The sequence below is a fragment of the Argopecten irradians genome, chromosome 10 (assembly GCF_041381155.1).
Source record: "Argopecten irradians isolate NY chromosome 10, Ai_NY, whole genome shotgun sequence".
Taxonomy (NCBI): Eukaryota; Metazoa; Mollusca; class Bivalvia; order Pectinida; family Pectinidae; genus Argopecten; species Argopecten irradians.
Window position 1 is genome coordinate 40,637,843 of NC_091143.1, and position 19,283 is coordinate 40,657,125.

General features: G+C 35.0%; 1 protein-coding gene across 2 annotated transcripts in view; it reads left to right on the top strand.

Annotated features, from left to right (window-relative positions):
- The first annotated feature begins 5,834 nt into the window (after positions 1 to 5,834).
- The window catches only part of LOC138333918 (solute carrier family 12 member 1-like), a 63,454-nt gene continuing 50,005 nt past the window's right edge, over positions 5,835 to 19,283 (top strand). For both annotated transcript variants that reach the window (XM_069282572.1, XM_069282573.1), the window contains exons 1-3: positions 5,835 to 6,501; positions 8,073 to 8,204; positions 15,457 to 15,628. In XM_069282572.1, the coding sequence (XP_069138673.1) occupies positions 6,046 to 6,501; positions 8,073 to 8,204; positions 15,457 to 15,628 (760 nt within the window). In that variant the 5' untranslated portion in view covers positions 5,835 to 6,045. The remainder of the gene's footprint in view (positions 6,502 to 8,072; positions 8,205 to 15,456; positions 15,629 to 19,283) is intronic.

The window sequence follows — 19,283 nt, forward strand, 5'->3', positions numbered from 1 at the left end:
CGTTATTTTTAGCAACATTCCGCCTGGTTATTCCACCGTCCATAAGTTAGCGATCTATTATGACGTGAAATGTCACTGCCAAAAGCTGTGTACAAATATATGAACATCTTAGACAAGGGTAATAAAGCCACGAAAACCCCGTCATAGATACAAGTGTCGCTATAAAAGTCAGATATATAATCTGACCGTAGACTTTTGTAAACACGCAGATACCACAAACATTTATATGAGTTTACAGTCATTTTCTTCCCTGTTTACTTCTTTCAGTATTTAAAGCTCTATGATAAAAAAAATCGTTGAAGTTTTTGCGTTGTGGGTATAACACATCGGTGACATATCTTCCATTTAATCTCTCTACCGTACTGTAAAAGTCATTATATTAAAGCTATGTACTACGTAAAGAGTTTTAAAGACCAATGAATGAACATTGATCTCTATAAAAATTCAAAAGGAAATAAATTTATAAATATTTTTCGACGAATTAAGTATGAAGATTATCACTGTAAACGAGCAGCGTTTTTAAAACGTGAAATCAGTTATAAATGTATTCAAAAGAGGAAGTAATGTATGAACGAAGAGAATGCTATGTATGACAAATATTCCAATTTACTTAATATTTTAAAAAGGTTGAAAAGTAATATAATGGTCTCGGAGTGTTAGATAGGTTTACTAGGTTTTCTAACCTCAACAGACATATATAATGGTGAGATCTTCCTCCAAGGGTCCAAGTTCAAAGGGGAGATTTTGCGCGGCGCCATTTTCGTGACGTACAGTTCGGTTTTAAGAATTCTCATCTTAGATATAGTATTTCGACCTTGTTAAACAGACTTAAGATAGGTGACAGAGAAAAGCCACATTTCCTCGTTTCTTTTAAATATCTTAAAATTTTGTTTTATATTGCGTGAGACACGTTTTAGCGGGAGAAATATTCTGAAATCGTGAGTCTCCCGCCAAAAACGTGAGAGTAAACTCAGTCACTTTACTCTGTACATTTCATGTTGTTTGAATACAGAACGTCCTCTTCCTGTCCTGATAACAACTACCGACGTAGTGATTACGTAACAAAGACTGATATGGACAATATGGTATTGTATGTCCCACTTTATATCTATGAAATCCAAGGAACCACTCATTGTCCATGGTGCATGTTTACTGTGACATTTTTTGTGAGATGACGTCATCCTATAGATGACCCACGTGGTGTGGGCGGTACGTTATTGTGATCAGCTGATTACAGGTATACAGGTAATACATTGATAAAGTACACTGATACATTTTACAGGTAAACAATGTGCACATTGTGCGCATATAGATAGTGATACACAGGATATTGAAGGTGGAAACTTGCGGTCTATGATTATGTGGGCCGAGTGGTTAAGATGTCTCGACATATTACCAAAATTCTTCCACCTCTGAGTTGCCAGTCCGAATCCCATAATGTGGGGCAGCTGCCAGTTAGTGACCGCTGGACTGTGGTTTTTCTCCGGGTACTCTGGCTTGCCCTGACTGTTAAGAGGTTGTTGAACTAATAAAACCAAATCTTTGATTATATTATAAAGCTTTTATAGTTTCAAGAGTCAAGCTTTATTTAATAATGACATGAATTCGAAACGACAATATCTAGAAATGTTCCATTATATGCCCAAATACGAAATACAGCAAGACTTGCCTTAGCGATCACCTCTGAATAAACCATCGGGTTACATTGTACTTGTGATAAGACCACTTCTATGGGGTCCCAAATAACATGGCCCATTACATCATAATGCAAGCTGCGTATAAAGACCACATGGCCTTAAAGACCCCCTTTACCCCTTTCCCTTGGGTGGTCTTTATAGACAGGTTTGATTGATGGTTTGAGTTTTTTACTTTTGATAACTTAGTTTATAAATTATTCGATACTTTTGTGGGCGTGTTGGCTTAGCTGACTTTGGATTGCTTAAACAAATTACCAGTATGTACTTGTTCACCTCACTTTTGATAACTTAATTGCGTTAGAACCACAGGGACTTGGCACGAAATTGCCAACCGACGTCAATATCTATATATATATTCCACTGTGATCATTTCATGAACATCACATCTTATCATAATAATAGCTCTACAGAGCTAATGTTTTGTTACTCAGTATGCGACGTTACATAACAATTCTTGCATCTTGTACAATTGAAGCCTCCTTTTTAAGGTTGTGTATCCATCTATTCATACTTCGTCGTTTGTGTTTCTGAGATATTATATTTATTAACCGTTTGTTGGAAAATCGTGCTTAGTCCCTGTGACTAGCCTTTACATCTATGGATGTGTTACGTATTAACTTTTTTAGTTCCGTAGAAGTTTCTCTTCCTTATAACTGTCGGAATACATGTGTCATTTACGCCTTGGGAGATTTGGGCATACCTGCACGTGTTTACATTTGATAGGTATGGACAAAAAAAAGTGCCCTTAAATAAGTCCAGTAAATATAAATCATGGCCAGATAGAGATCTAGGCCTGTATGTCGTCCCACAGCGTAAGTTAGACAAGACAAGACAATGACGGACACTTACCACGTGCACACGACACGAAGCAATGAATCACGGAAATAATAGGGTTTTCCATCACGTATTTCCGTTCCGTTACAATTATACAATCTTCAAACATAAAATAATGAAAAATGAGGTGTTCGCCATCTATCAAGGTTGCGGATTTGTTTAAGTTTAGGAGAGGGCGTTAACTGTTTTGAAGGTGTCACCAAGAATAGTCTGTCACCATTACAAGCTTGAGTGACAAGATACCTCGTTGCACACGTGATCTAAGAATATGGAATGTATTTTACAAGATGTACTTTATAGTGTTGTTTGTTTGAATTTCTTAGTTGTAAATTTCGCTAAAAAGAAATGAAATACATTTGAATTATTTTCATTTTCTGTTCAAAAGCAGATACGATTTTCTTTTCAAATGTTAATAATCGCAATACTTATTTATGAAATGCATATAATATATACCGGTCATTGTTTTAATACAATCGTGCCCCTATTTATTCTCTTCTTTCTTTCTTTCTTTCTTTCTTTCTTTCTTTCTTTCTTTTTCTTTTTCTTTCTTTCTTTCTTTTCTGTTTCTCTTTATTGTTTATTTTCAGTGGTTTTTCTTGTTCTTTCTTTATTTCTTTCTGTATTTTTCTTTTCATTTTTAACTCTCATTCTTTCCTGTTTCTTCGTCGTCTTCTTATTATTATTATTGTTCTTACTTTTTCCTTTTATTTGCAAGCATGGTCATTTTCTTTTCTTTCTTTCAAATTAATGATTTCTTTCTTTTTTCAACTAGCATGAGGTGTGGAAACATAATTATATACGACTTTAATCATAGTCTTATGACTTTAATTACCACAATCATAATTTTATCTAATTACCGTCGTAATTATATATGCATTTAATTATAAATTCAACCGCAGTGACACCCAAACCACAAAATGATGAGCCGGTACGGAGGGAGCTCCGTCAGGGCGCTCCATTTAAACCAGGTCATGCATACAGGACCGTAATTTCACAATATTAGCAATTTTTAGCATAATAAAAACACGGAATTTCAGCCCTCGAACATTTATGAAAGGCTGTGTAATAGAAACACGAGAATTATTATCCCTTGTATGTGTATTTCTAAACACAACAAAGTTGTAACAAAAGGGCGTTGTCTGGATGTGAATTAAATGAATAAACTTGTGAAATATGAGTATACAGTGTACATGTATATCAAAATTATTGTACTGTTAAGATCTTTTTTGTTGAAATACCTGGTGACGCGTTTAACCCATAAAAACAAATTTACGTTTTATCTTTTGAAAGATAGAAGAAAGGTTAAGTTCGAATACCTGAGCAATTACAATAGATTGGAATTTCTCGTGTGAATGAAATTAAATGAAAATGTCAATAGATACCTATCTCTTACATTAAGACAGGACTTGTTTTAGGCCGTCCATTTTTAGAATTATCTATGTGCATCTATGCGCAATCGGCCAGGTAAAACATGTTAATCATCGTTAACTAAAGGTCTTACTGAGTATGTCTTATACGTGATGTTTAATGATGAATACCTCAGGTAAACAAACAACAGTCATATAAAACATTAAACTATTTAGTTTGCCTACCTATAGCCTGCTAAACCTGCCTATAAAAATAAATAAACAAACAAATAAAAAAAATATAGGCAGGTTTAGCGGACTAGTCTACCTGTTACTGAAGATTGTTTACACGGTGTATCTGTTTGTTTGTTTGTTAGTTTCCGATTGTTAGTAAAATTCGGTTTGGAAAAAAACAAGTCTAGTCATATTTACATTACACTTCACGTGATTTACGCTCTCTGATAACAATTGATGTATATTTAGTTATACACATATACAATACACAATATAATTTTATGATATATAAATAGTCTCTGGTCTATATTACGAACAATAACGTATATAGGTAACTGATCGGTTACTTACATGTACAAAAAATATGTAACTCATATATAAAGTGAGGACTGCAATTCTGTCGGTGTAAAACAATTTCTTTTGTCAACTTTATTTTCCGAAATCGTTCACGAGATATCACTGTGTGTAGTAGCTAAGACAGACAGTGAGAGAGAGAGAGAGATAGAGGGCGGGGTGAGGGTAGAGGATGAATATATCAGAACGCTAATTAGGCTAATTAATGCGATCTATCCATAAACGTTTCCAGTGTGTACATTAGATGTATTAAACTGCTTCATATTGAATCATCGATCCATTCATTTGACAAGTTTATCAAGTTCTAATTTAACTATGTGATATGTTTGCTAGTATACCAGAATATGTTTCTATATACATGTATATCAACTTCGCTAGCCAAGGGTATTCGATGCGATACTCTCCATTTCAGGGAGAGTAAATCGTACTGCCTCTATCTAACAGTAAAATGAATTGAACGAAAGCAGTTTCCTAATGGCATACATGATTTCAGAAGTTTACATATGTCTGCAATGCAGATACGAGTATAACTTTCTGATGAACGTATTTCGAAACATGTTAGTTCAGTCCATCTGTTATCTTTGTGTAAACGGAAGGCAGCTGGCATGGGCCTATCTATAGATCTCAAGTGATGAAATAGTCGTGGTCAGTACAGTGAATTCGATGCGTGATTCATTGTTTACCGGAAATACCCACAGGGATAAGATAATTGGTTTACATATATTTGGACCAACCAGAGTGACCATAGACAACTTTTACTTTAATTAGTAGACGTTTTGATCAAAATTCGGTAAAATTACATACAGTGTACTCTACAATAGGCTACATGTACGTACACTATGTACAATGTACATGGTTTACAAATGTGTAGCGAGAGTATGATTTTTACCCATTTTTTTATCATTATTACCAAGGATTTATAAGTGTCATATACGTCCTTGTTATTACTTAGACCCCTAAAACACGTATAAATGCATATGGTCTATGATCACCCTGGTACACATACAGTTCCATATTAAATATACATTTATATAAAAATGTAACTATTTCACATATATACATGTGAGCTCTTATCGAAATACCTACAATTATGTACATTAAATTATACACATAAAACTGTAAGGTCGTATTCAACTTTAAAATATGCATTAAACATTTACCTTTGTCCTTCTGTCCTTATGGATACCAGCGATTTAGCGTTTAATAAAACTAAAATTCACTTTGAAACACATCGAAGAAATCAGACATTGTTGAAAAGCTACAAGAAGTTTAGTAATTTGGGTATCGGTACAGGAAGTAGACTTTTGGTTGTAAACAAATTTAAAAAACGCCAACAAATAATTCCATGTATATACCATTAGGTGGTGGTGTATTTGTATAAAGTATCAGGAAACGTGTCCTATTGCCGCTGAACAAATATAAAATGTGTGTAGTAAAGCGATTAGTTCCGGTAGCCTTTGTAAACATTGTGTGAGTAGAACACGTGGGTTTCACGTGGCTCCGTGTTCTTGGTGCGGGGCCTCAGTCTCGCGGCGCTCCTATTGATTACTTTTCCCTGACGTCACGGCAACTCAAAAAGAATGGCGGACATTTCCATGCAGACAGTTCCGACTGTCACATTCAAGGAAGGAGCATGCGAGAAGGATTTACGTGTGAACGGGAATAATACACCAAAAGAGACAATGAGGAAAATTCCGTCAACATCGAGATTTCAAGTGGACAGAGTTAATTCAATTTCAGAAGTTCCCGACGATGTAAACAATCATGTTGATGATGCTGACTCGCCGGTGTTCACAAACAAAGATGACAGCCGACAGCCCTACGAATCACCTGTATTTGGGTGTAGTCAGCCAGTTTCACCAACTGATACTTATGTCAGTCATAATTCATTTTCAAATCCGTATGAAACAAATTTTAAAACGTTTGGAAAATATACCACTGAAGCTTTGCCACACATGGACCACTACAGAAATCTGCTTTCTGCTACGACTGCTATGAAATCCAGACCCACTCTTGCAGAACTTCACGAAGAAAAGGTAACGTTATGTTGTAGAATTTAATTTGCAATACTGATTATCTGAATTGGAAGATACTTATGTGAATTATTTGTGTTCTATAAATAAAGTGTCTAAATAATTTCCTTTCCTGCAGTGTATAAGCTAACACGAGTACTGAACTTTACCGTAAAACACATTGTAGGCCAACACATGTTTTGTAAACACACGCCAGCAGACCTTGGCCAAATGAACCACGTGTTCAGTGAAGCGTTACATTTCAGTTGATATTTTCATGATAATGTCAGGTACGGTAATGAACAGTGTGGTACCACATACAAACATCTATAAAAAAAATGACAAAACATTTATAAAAACGATTTTTGTATCAGAATTTATCATCTGTTATAAATTATAAATTACAAGTTTAGCCCTTTTTATCACCAAAAGAAAAGAAAACCTTTTCTGTCAAACTGTTTTTCATTATTTCTTGAATATTTCAGCGAATCTGTATTCAAATTTATCAAGAATGTATGGTAATTTTGTGAGTATTGTCAACTTGACAAAAAAGCTTTAATTGAAAATTTTGATAACATTGATTTCCTGCTCAATTTAATTAAGATATAAATGTACTACCAAAGTTGTGTTACATTACTCAATAAACTTCTTTTTGATTGTAGCTAGTTTATGAAGTAATTAAAAAGATACAAAAAACATTTGCATTAAAATTGAAAATTTGTCTGCATGTCATATTGTGTAGCATTTACTGTTATATACAGAGTTATTGCCCCTTTTCTCATAAATTTAATTGTTGGACCATTTACCTAATTTTTCACTTCCATGGTCTTGTCTGTTTAATCGCCATGGTGTTATAATAACTATCAGAATTTGTGACCTATAATATTTGATGTGTGCTTTATATAAGATTATTCAGATTACCCACTCCAGGTAATTAAATCCAATTTACCATTGTAAGTAACAGTGTATATATGTAAAGCCAGCTAGCCCTTAACAGATATATTATCATAAAACACATAAAAAACCTGAAAATATCTGAACAGTGAAAATGCATTGATATTAGTCCAATTATCAAAATCTATCGGAATTTGTTATCTCTAAATTATTGTTAATGAAAATGGCTTACACTATTTATTGAAATCAAAGAATTTGGATACACGATAATAAAAATGTTTGAAATTGTAGGGTATTACATATCCCAAAAATTTATAGTGTCAGAACATATATTCCCTCTACAGAACCTTTATAATACCGGTATGTATCACAAATATCTCCCCCCACCTTTTCCCCTCCAATGATCCATCTCCTTAATTAAGACATCTTTCTAAATGTCATTGGATCAACAGAGGGTCAGACATTCCATATATTAATGTGATATATTGTGGAAGGTCAATAACAACTGTGGGTAATTAATAGATCTAGCTCTAGGATTTACCTAAAGTATACAACCATATCCAGTTCCTATGAGATAAATTGAAATTCAATAAAAGATTGAAAGATAGATGAAGGCAAGAAAAGATTTCTTAATCTGAGGCTTTAAACATTCAAAGATGCAATATGTTAACTAATTATGATTTTTTTTTTTTTTTTTGCAGGATAATGATGAAAACTTCCGAAGTAAAGGCAGGGACAAATTGTTATCATCTGACGAAAAGCTTGTAGAAGAGGGTATTAAAAAGAAACAGGAAAAGGGTGCTTTAAAGTTTGGTTGGATAAAAGGAGTCCTTGTAAGTTTTACCATCAGGAGGTTGTGATGTGATTAAGAATTTGTATTCTGTTATATAGAAATTTTACTTAAAATTGGCCATAGGGTATTGTCCAAAAATTTGTGTGAATATAGTTGATTAAGACGTTTATTTCTTTCAACCCTGAAGTTTTGATATGGACTATTCTAGCTATTGATTTGATTATAAGAGCTAAAATAAATGTGCCATCAGGGGTGAATGAGTTCGATATATGATTTGGGGATCATTTACTTCAGAAAAGTACATAATTACACTAGAAATATATAACCCTATTTAATAATGCTTGATAATATTTTATTAACTTTACAAAATTTTGCTTTTGCCTCTCAGTTATCAAAGCCACAAGCCCCATTCCCAAAATAGTGTGTGTGTGTGTGGGGGGGGGGGGGGGGCTGTAATATATGTTGACATTGAGATTATAACCTATATAACGGGTATATATATATGAAGTTATACAGGTATATATCATATGGGTAATTTGTATGCCATTATGAACTATATTTGATGGCTCTGAGTACACATAATAGAAGCTTTACATTAATGACGAGTTCAAAGAGATATCAGTCTAATGTGTATAGGCATGGAATGGTTTATTAAGATGTATATATACTTACACTATAGCGAACTGATCAGAGTTGTGTAGATCATCATGTATTATTCCAAACATCTGAGTTAATGTCAAATTGATACTCAGTTTATTGTGACTTTATCACCTATGTGTCACTTTCCCTCGCCTTGGTCAAATAAAGTTCCTAGACAAATATCATGCCCATTGGGAGTTCAGATCATGCAGACAATCCTATTTATAGAATATATAATGCAGACAGAGATGTGTACAGTATCCATATGTAGGATTTCGTGTAATAAGACTGCATGCCAGGTCGAAAAATTGTGAGCTAGAACCTTGACAGAAAACGTATTCATGAGTAGAAACAACGAAAGCAATTTACATATAATTCATTTTCATTTTCTGTAAACAGTAAGTAAAAAACACAAAGAATTAATTTATAACTAGCCATGGGAAAATGATGAAATTCATGACAAAACTAACAAAATTTATTGCTCCATTTGCATATATTTTGCATTTGGTTGTTTCTTTCAAAATCGCCTGAATATTTCAAGGTGCATTATATATGTTTTTGTCAGCTTGCAATATTTTCCCTTGCTTGCAACTGTATCTATATACAGTGAAACCTCGCCTTACGACCACCTCAGAATTAAGACCACCCCGCTATTACGGGCACTTCTTTTCAGTCCCGTTATTTTCCCCTCTATATCTTTGTACTGGTCGTCTCAGTATTACGACCACCCCGCTATTCCGTATTACGACCAGTCCAGGCAGTCCCAACGACCACTGATCAACGGTAATTGACCCCATAATTACGACCATTCACCTGTGTCAGTTGACCACTAGCCAACGCTAATTGCCCGCTTCATTACGACCATTCACCCGTGTCCGTCAATCGCTTGTCAAGTGACAGACCGTTACCTGTACGGTCGGTTGTTTACTAAGCGGGGTATTGGAGTGACGGAATCGAGGTCAATTATAATCCAATTAATTACCCGATACATACGCATAATAACTGTGACCATAGGGCTTTTGATGGTCCCCATTATTTAGCCAAGATGACCACGTGTCTACGTGCGGTTTCGATCTTTTGTTTACCGATACGGGTCGTCGCCCTTGTCATGCATGTTGACCTAGTAGCTAGGTGGCGCTTTGAAAGTGAAACTAGACCAATTATCGGATCACTTGAAAGAGCGTGTGTAGTAATCGATCTTTAGTTTACTAATCAAAACATTAACTTGGGCTCTAATGATTTTACAGTTGCAGTATTTAAACCCCTATCTTCACGGGTGAGTAAAATGAACATCGTGGATCTAAGGCGTTTCGTTATGATTGTGAAATTAATCCGGTAAGAATGTCGCCGTATTTTTGTTTTGACAAAACTTAAATTAAATTTCCATACAAACACGATAACTTTCAAACGTTTGTATGTAATATTTCCACCTCTTTTAAATTCATATGCAATTTAAATCAAGAAGGGTACACCACGTAAACGAATAAGAAAGTTGAACTCCTTACATAACTGTAGCAAAGGCCGTAGTCAACTCGCCGAACAAGATTGGTATCGGTAAAACACAAGTGCAGTCGATATTGAAGAGAAAGGCGGAAATCTATGTGTGTATGTTATGTGAATTAGAATTTATTAGAATTTATTAATTAGATTATTTAATTAAAAACAAAATATTCAACTAAATAAAAATATACAAGTCTATTATGTAACTGTATACATATAAGATATACATTGTATATACATGTACAGTACAAGTATATATACTATTTTTAATTATAATGTACAGAGTTACGGTTCTTACTGATTAGAAGTCAATCCGATGCACCTCGGTATTAAGACCACCCCGCTATTAAGACCACTTTCACTCAGACCCTCAAGTGGTCTTAATAGAGAGGTTTTACTGTATCTCTATCCCTTCCGATAATAATTATAAGCCCTCCATGGCCAGTGGCCAAACGGTCAAAATGTCTCCTGATCAACATTAATTATTATACCATGATAAGCCCTCCACTTCAGGGTTGCAAGTTTGAAACTCACTAATTAAGGGCAGTTGCTAAATGCTGACTGCAGGTCAGTGTTTTTTTCCAAGTACTCCTGCTTTCTTTTACCCCCAAACCAATTAATGTCCCTGGGCTGGTACTGGTTGTTTAACCAAATCAATCCTATACATATTTTATATTTATATATATATAGGCCCAAACGCCACATTAGGCTACCTTAGCCTGTGTACTATAGGGTTTCAAATAATCCTTGATACCTCTATTGAGTTATAATTACAGGGTGTAAAGAAATCATGTGTAAATTTATGCAATCATAATATTTAGGGCAATGAGGATGAATTCAGATATTCAGAATTAATTCTTTATGAGTAATATGCCATGGATCAAAATATGATGCCTTGTAAATCATTCTACTCTATCATAATTATACATTTTTGACAATGTTTTGTTTTAAGTAAACAGAGTTAATTAGTTTGACATTTTATTCAATTTCAATTTCAAAAAGAAAAGAGATTTGAATGGGAATGATAACATGAAAGTGTTTTATTGAATTTCTTTTGAAATGAGTCTTTCATGGCTGTGTTAATTGTTATTTCAATATTTGCCTGTCTAGGCAGCTACTAAATGTCAGTTAAAGCATGTCTTCAGTGAGGCAATATTACACTACAATCCCATTGTAATCACTTAAATACTAGGGAAAGCAAACATGTAATATTGATGCAATATTGACCCTGGAATGTTAAAGACCACATTCTAACCTGAATGAGGTCAGAGTTCCTAGCTATAGACTTGTAAACCTTTGCCATACGAAAGCTTACTAACATTTACTTAAACCCCTTTATGATACTTCGTTTACAGAACTACTCATTAAGCGATGATGTAATAAGGTAGAAAATTGCTTTCTTCATTAACACTTCCTTGTGATATAGCTGCCAGGTGATTATAGGGCCTGACCACGTATACAATACAATCTGCAGGTACAATCAATCATTGTTACCTATTACAGTAATGGCCCGACCTTCTCCCCCAGAGATTTAACCTTAGTGTGTGTTAGTAGAGGGTTTGTGTGTGTGTGCATTCCTTCAGAGCAGCCTTGCAGATCAAAAAGCTTTCAATACAATAAGTTCATTGAGAATGAATCTGAATAACCAGGTTTTGGAGCTAAGACCTCTTTATCAGTGAATCGTTTATACCTGTGGTTCGGTTGATGACAAAGCAGAGGCTACCTATATGGACCCGACATGCTGTGTTAGGTTTTCGTAGTTGTAGCTAGTGAGGAATGTTAACTGGCTATTGTACCCCAACAGAGGAAGCATGCTGAATACAAAAACACACCTGCTTCTTATTAAATTTTTATCTCCCTTTTATTGGTGTATGTATACCCCAGGCCCTTCAAATGCATATCTTTGTGTCATATGGCCCCATTCATCCCTATGAACCATCACTAGCTGCAATTGAAGTATATACATGTATATGTATGCTTCGAAGGTCAAGGTTTTATCATGATTGTGAGGTCAAGGTAGCCATCAGCTACTACATGTGGAAGACACTGCTACACGGGACCACGACCAGTAGTTTGTTTGCTTGATTAAATTAAATTCCTATTAACAGCTCGGGTCATGTAAAGGATGGTCTCAAGTGTATGCAGCGTGTTGCGTATATGAAGTGCCTGGTGTGTGTTTTGGGAGACTGTGATATATTCATGTTGTGTCTACTTGTATAGTGGAACTATTGCCCTTTTTATAGTGCTATATCACTGAAGCATATATACCACCAAAGACACCAAGCAACACACCCCACCTGGTCACATTATACTGATCATGACAACAGACAAGAAAGTCACGATCGTCCTGCTCCCGGTTTGCTGAGCGTTAAGCAAGAGCAGAAACTTCCATACCACTTTAAGACTTTAATTTGGTGTGTCTCGGCCAGAGGACAGAACCCAGAGCCTACCTCAAAGGGGCATGCACTCAACCAAAGGCCAAAAGTACGTGATGTCCATGATCATTACCATTAGTGTTCATGGGGTGATGAATATTTTCTACAGTAAAAAACATTCATGATCAGGAGCATGGTTGATTCAAACATATTTTATTTGCCTTTTTTGGTATTTGACAAAAAGTATTGGGCACAAGCTCTTTCAACTTATGGATAAGCCATGACCATGAGCATGGTTACAATATTACTGTGGAAAAAAATACTATTAAACAGGAAATCATTACTTAGTAGTATATTTATAAATAATGTGGATTTTTTTCACCCGTGAAAAATTGTGTGTTTGTAAATAAATTTTAAGAAATATGAACAGGAAATCATTATTGCTTGTGTATATTTATAAATGTAAAAATTATCTGAATTATTGAATTAGATTTTTTCACCCGTGATCAGATTTTTTAAATCAAAAGCTCATCACATGAATGTAATCAGTCACTAGAAATTTAAAAAGGCTTTTTTAATCCAACCGTATATGTGTTTACACAAGGTTATTATAGTCTCTAGTGGAATTTGATCTTAAGATAGAGAAAAAGCATCTGGTTAAAATTTAAGTGTTTGTTAGTATGATATAAAAAGGGTATATATTAAAATATTTCATACTTAAAAACATACATCCTATAACTTAGTCATCATGAAATTGCTTTCCTAGAACTTAAACATCCTATACACGTGTCATTGTATGTCCTAGGCCTGATGCCAATGTTTGTATCCGTAACCTTTTATTCAATGAGTTGTCCATCCTGAATTTCAAATTTGATCATATAGATGTTAACCTGCTTGAAAAAATGAAAATAAATATTGGAGGGGGGGGGGGGAAGGAAGGAACTAACTTTTTAAGTCTGCAAAAGTTAACTTTATCCTTGCAAACTTGTTTCCAAATGAAATTTCATAGTTTAGTAGTCGCGAAGAAAGTTGGTTTAAATTACAGTATTGAGAAATTAGCTCATAATTACATATGAATTATCCATTTTTGGTAATTTCCTAATTCAGATTGCTGTCTTTTATATATTATAATTGGCTGACTACATTATATAATCTGCAACTGTTTATCATGGGCCCTTTATTATTTAATTATAATTTTAATCTTTAAAGTCCATTAAAGCAATGAGTTCCATTGCAAAAATGACCCATTTCCAGAAATTCTATGGGTTCTTTCATTCAAGTTCTTTTGGTATAAAGATTGTGGGATGCATAGATTTATCAGAGCTATAGAAGAAGAACTGCTTTGATAGGAATAATTCATCATGCTACTTTGGACAGACTGTCTCGGATTAGGTTGCATGAATAACTATTGACATCTCTTGGAGACAGAATCTGGAATTAGTTCTAAGCACTACCATCTAGAACCAGCGGTATACTTATACCGTGGTATGTGTAGGCATACCCTACTGTTCCTAGCCGTGTATGATACATCCTAGGGCATCTGGAGAGCAGCGATATGAGATGATTTGTTGGCAAATCTTTTGTGAGAGCCTCTTGGCCGAAGCAGCTTTCCTGATTAACACGCTAATATAGGCATCCAAATTATTACCTATTATTTGGCTTTTAAATTATTCATGGCCAACGTTTGCTTCAATCTTCGCTCCGGATCTGACCCCTTTTCATGGATTTTGAGGGAAAACTGAAAGAAAAGATTTTAACTGAGGACAAATATTGATGTAGAATACCATACAACAGCTATTGTAAGGTTTATTTTTGGTGTCTTGACATTCTGGAAAAATCATATAGTCCTCCCATACCAATAAGGTTCATGTTCTTAAAATTAATTCAGTTGGTTCTAGATAGGGCTGAAACAATTGATCATCCTTTCAGTTTAATGCGGTTGTCGATTATTGTCTTTCGATTAAATTATTTTCTGTTTGATTGTTCCAAATTTGGATGCATATTTGAACAAGTGTCAACACTTTACAGAGATGAGTTAGTGCAGATGATCGAAAGCCAAAATATCGTCAATTTTTATTTGAAAATCGATTGAAGTCCAATAATCACGCAGTTATCGGTGAATCGTTGCACCTTTTCTTGGTTTTCTTTAAAGAACTTTTGTTTTCTTCCATTACTAAAACATGGTGTATTCATTACGTCAAATGACCAGAGCTAATTATTGATAAAAAAAAATTCAACCATTCTAAATATTTATTCAGATTTATGAAATTATGTTGACTTTCTTATACACCTACTTAAATAATCAAACCAGCTATATATAGATTTCAGTATTGTTATATCTCAAGATCTGCTATAATCTAAATCATGCACCTGGCACGTTGTTTCCTGTTTGAAGTGGCTTGCTATATGGAGTCATTGTGTTTATGACTGTGTCACCGTATATCTGTACTTACAATCACATTTAAGCAACCAAATAAAAAAATCATTGTCACAGACTAGGATTTTAAAATCAAGTCTGACCATACACGTAATATATAGAGTTTTTATCTAATCAAATGATGTTACATATTATTCAGTTAGATTGTGTTAAAAGTTGAATCCTCAATTACCTTACCTGTTACAAATTCAAACAAATTAGGATATTTTACTGATGAATTACAGTGTTTTTCTTCTTTTTTTTTTTGAAAAAATTATGATCAACCTAACATCATAAACATTTTAAAGTACATTTTAGAGGAATATTTAGGCCTTAATCAATATATTATTATGTTATTACAGATACGATGTCTGCTGAACATCTGGGGGGTGATGTTGTTCATGCGGCTATCCTGGGTCGTTGGACAGTCTGGAGTAGGTATGGCCACTCTCATCATACTTCTGTCTGCTGTCGTCACCACACTCACATCGCTCTCCATGTCAGCCATATGTACAAACGGAGAAGTAAGGGGAGGTAAGTCTTCTCTGTAGGTCATATGTACCAATGGAAAAGTAAGGGGAGGTAATTTTCGTCTTGGTTGGTCATATGTTCAAGCGGAGCTTAGTTTTGATTTTTCTGCAAATGAAGTAAGGGGAGATAAGTCTTCTTTGTCGCCCATTTGTGCCAATGGAAGAAAAAGTGGAAGTAAGTTTTCTCTATGTTGGACATCTGAATCAAGACAATCATGAATCCATAGTGGGAATAGTAAGGGGAGGTAAAATTTGTCTTCGTCGTCCATTGGTAGCAAAGGAGAAGTAATATAAGGGGAGGTAAATCTTGTCTTTGTCTGTCAAAGGTACCAATGGAGAAGTAAGGGGAGTAAGTGACAAAGTTTTATTTTGTCCGCCATATATATACACCGGTGGAGAAGTAAAGGGAGACAAGTCTCGTCCTTGTCAGCCATATTTACTCTTCTAAAGAAGTCAGTGATAAAAGAAACTGTCAGTAATCATACTGTTCGCCCCTGTGAGGTAGGCTCTGGGATCTGTCCCCTGGCCGAGACACACCAAAGTCTATAAAAGTGGTAGTTTCTGCTCCTACTTTGCGCTCAGCGTACAGGGAGTGGGACGACTGGTTCGCCCGTTGTCAGTATAATGTGACCGGGTGGGGTGTGTTGTTTGGTGTCTTCGGTGGCATGCTTCAGTGATATAGCACTATAAAAAGGGCAACAGTTCCACTATACAAGAAGACACAACATGAATATACCGCAGTCTCCCACAACACACACCTCGCACAACATACTCGCAACACACCGCATACATGGGAGGCCATCCTTACATGACCATAGCTGTTAATAGGACGTTAATTAATCAAACAAACAAACAAAATGATAGAACCATTATTGTATATGAGTGTTAACCATCAATTAACTACTGTCAGCGTTTAACTTTCATACAGCTTTCATCAGGTTTCTTAAGCTTCCACAAATGCAAACATTGTCATATTTTACAATTTATCATACATATGATTTATAAAAGTATGGCATTCATAAAGATCTGTGTAAAAAAGAGCAAAACCGATGCTGCACATGCATTAATTGCTGTCAAATGGCATATGCTATATATATCACATTGAGCAAAGCAGTGAAATTACATGGATGTGACTGAAATAGAGTACCTGGATGTTTTGTACTGATATGATAACAATGGAATGCTATATAGGTATTCAGTAGATCTGTCTCTGTCACTACGTACAATACACTTTCCATTGTGAAAGAAATGGCATTACGTTTTCATATAATATTCATGTCATATCCGAGGAAAAGCCCTGGCAGCGCTTCAGTCGATTTGATTGGAGATAGTTATATACTATGCTCCAATTAATGGATAGTAGCATAGTGTAGTTCCAATTACCATGTTTGATATATTATCAGGTTTATTAATGTAGACGGCATTATTGTTGTGGAGCTTCTGTAGGTGTCATATTCAATAGAAGGTTTATTCTGTTAGGGTGAAAAATGTACAAGGACTTCGAGTGTCACACATTCTGCTCTTTTCTTAGTCATGATGGTTTCGTTTGGTTAGTTCAATGTGCTATCAAAGCCAAAGTCATTTAAAGATATGCCTGGTGTATTGGTGGGAGGGAAAGCGGGAGTACCCGAAGAAAAACCACCAACCAGTGGTTAGTACCTGGCAACTTCCCTACAAGGGATTCAAATTCATGACCCAGAGGTGGCGGGCTTGTACCTACCCCATTGGTGTTGTTTTCTATATAATTGACCTATGTATAAATTTGGACACACCTTTTTGCTATGTACTTTATAGACAGGTTTACACTTGATTGTTTGCATACAAAATTTACAACCTTTGATAGATAGCATCTTTTATGATCGATCATGACTATGTATTATCTCTTGTTCTGGATGTGTAGTTTTACCACATCAGTTATCACAAATATTAAAATGATCACACAGGTAACATATAACATCTCTTTGAAATGCCTTATTTGATGGCACAAACACATATCAATTGACTGACAGCTTTATACATAATAATAATATACTTTCTGTTGCATGCAATTTACTTTCGCGAATTTATCAATCTAAATAAATTTGTGAAAGTATGAATACTCGTGAATTCACATCTACATCATGAGAGACTGGGTACATTTTTGTGATTTTGAGTAGGAGGTATTGATTGGCTCTACCAATTTTAATTGAGCAGCCAATTTGTTTACTTATAAGACACTGACGAAAGACACAAGATGTGTAGATCACAGACCAGGATTCTCTCCAGCCAATCATGTTATCTTCTCAATCAACGACTGGATCAGGTGTAGATTGAAAGGATGGCGTTGACATTGATGAAGTCGTTTTCGGTTCCTGCTATTTTAGGGTTCTGTTATGTCTAATTATTGGTCAGCGACGAGAAATAATGAACTTCGAAGCTAGCGTCAACAAGCCGGTGATTAGTGGTTAGAATGGAAGAATGTTGTGTCAGCAATTTTCTGTCCTTAATATACCGTCACTGTGTCTGTAGTTATTGGAACAGCTAATCAGCATCCGTAATCAGGTGTTTTCAATTTTCTTGTGTAATTCCAAAAGATGTTTACTGTAGCTGTATTAATTTCTGGATTAAGGTAGTAAAAGTGACACAAAAACTGACAAATGAAGACACGACTAAATGTTTGTACCAATTCAATTTTAGATCATTTTTGGCCTACATGAGTAGGACAATTCTATATATTAGCGCCCCTCCCTCTGGAGAAAAGTTGAAGTTGTATAAACGCCCCCATCCCATGGATTGAACAATATTTCACAACGTACTACAGTAACTATGCCTTTAACATCAGTGTTGCATCTCATATTATATAAACTTGCGAAGAACCTTTTACCTGAGAATCACAACATAATGATGTGTCTCAAATGATAAAATGCATGTTCACTGTGTAACAGATAAATGTACCATGAGGACAGAAAGATTTAAAATATGGCTGACTTGTTTTTAATCCACAACTTAAATTTGGGGTGGTTCATTAATAAGCCTCCCCCCCCCCCCCCCCCCTAATTACGTTGAATACGGTATGGAGAATACAAGTGCTGTACAATTGTATATGGTTTCCCTTCTTGACTAACATTATAAGTGTCCAGTATATTGCTTCTTCCCATTAAAACATGTGTTTGGTTAGGTTTATGGTAAATGTGTTTCTGAAGTACAATACACCTTGTGTTTGTTTTCAATTCCTTCCGTATTTCTAAAACCTGTTACATCTTTTTAACTGTTTAGACTCCGCTATATACATGCACAGTGTCTGTCTAAGTTTAATGTGTTTCTGAAGAACCTTGTTTACAAAGCCAATACCTAAATTGAATTTGTAAACCAGATGATCTTGTACACTGTTAGTTAACTGGAAAACAGGTTGTATGGAAAATATGGAGTTTAAAGATGCTACACTGCCGACGAATGGTAATTTTCGTCTATTAAAAGCAGGATTAGGTGAATTTGTATTTTTTCAGTAACAAAAGTTAGCTGGTATCTTCTTTACACTTTTACCATACTTTAAAGATGCTCCACCGCCGACGAATGATATTTTTTTCTCTATCAAAAACTAGGTCAGAAGAATTAGCTTTTTCCTTCAGTTGCAAAAGTTACTTATTATTCTTATTTTACTTTGAGATGAAAATATTAAA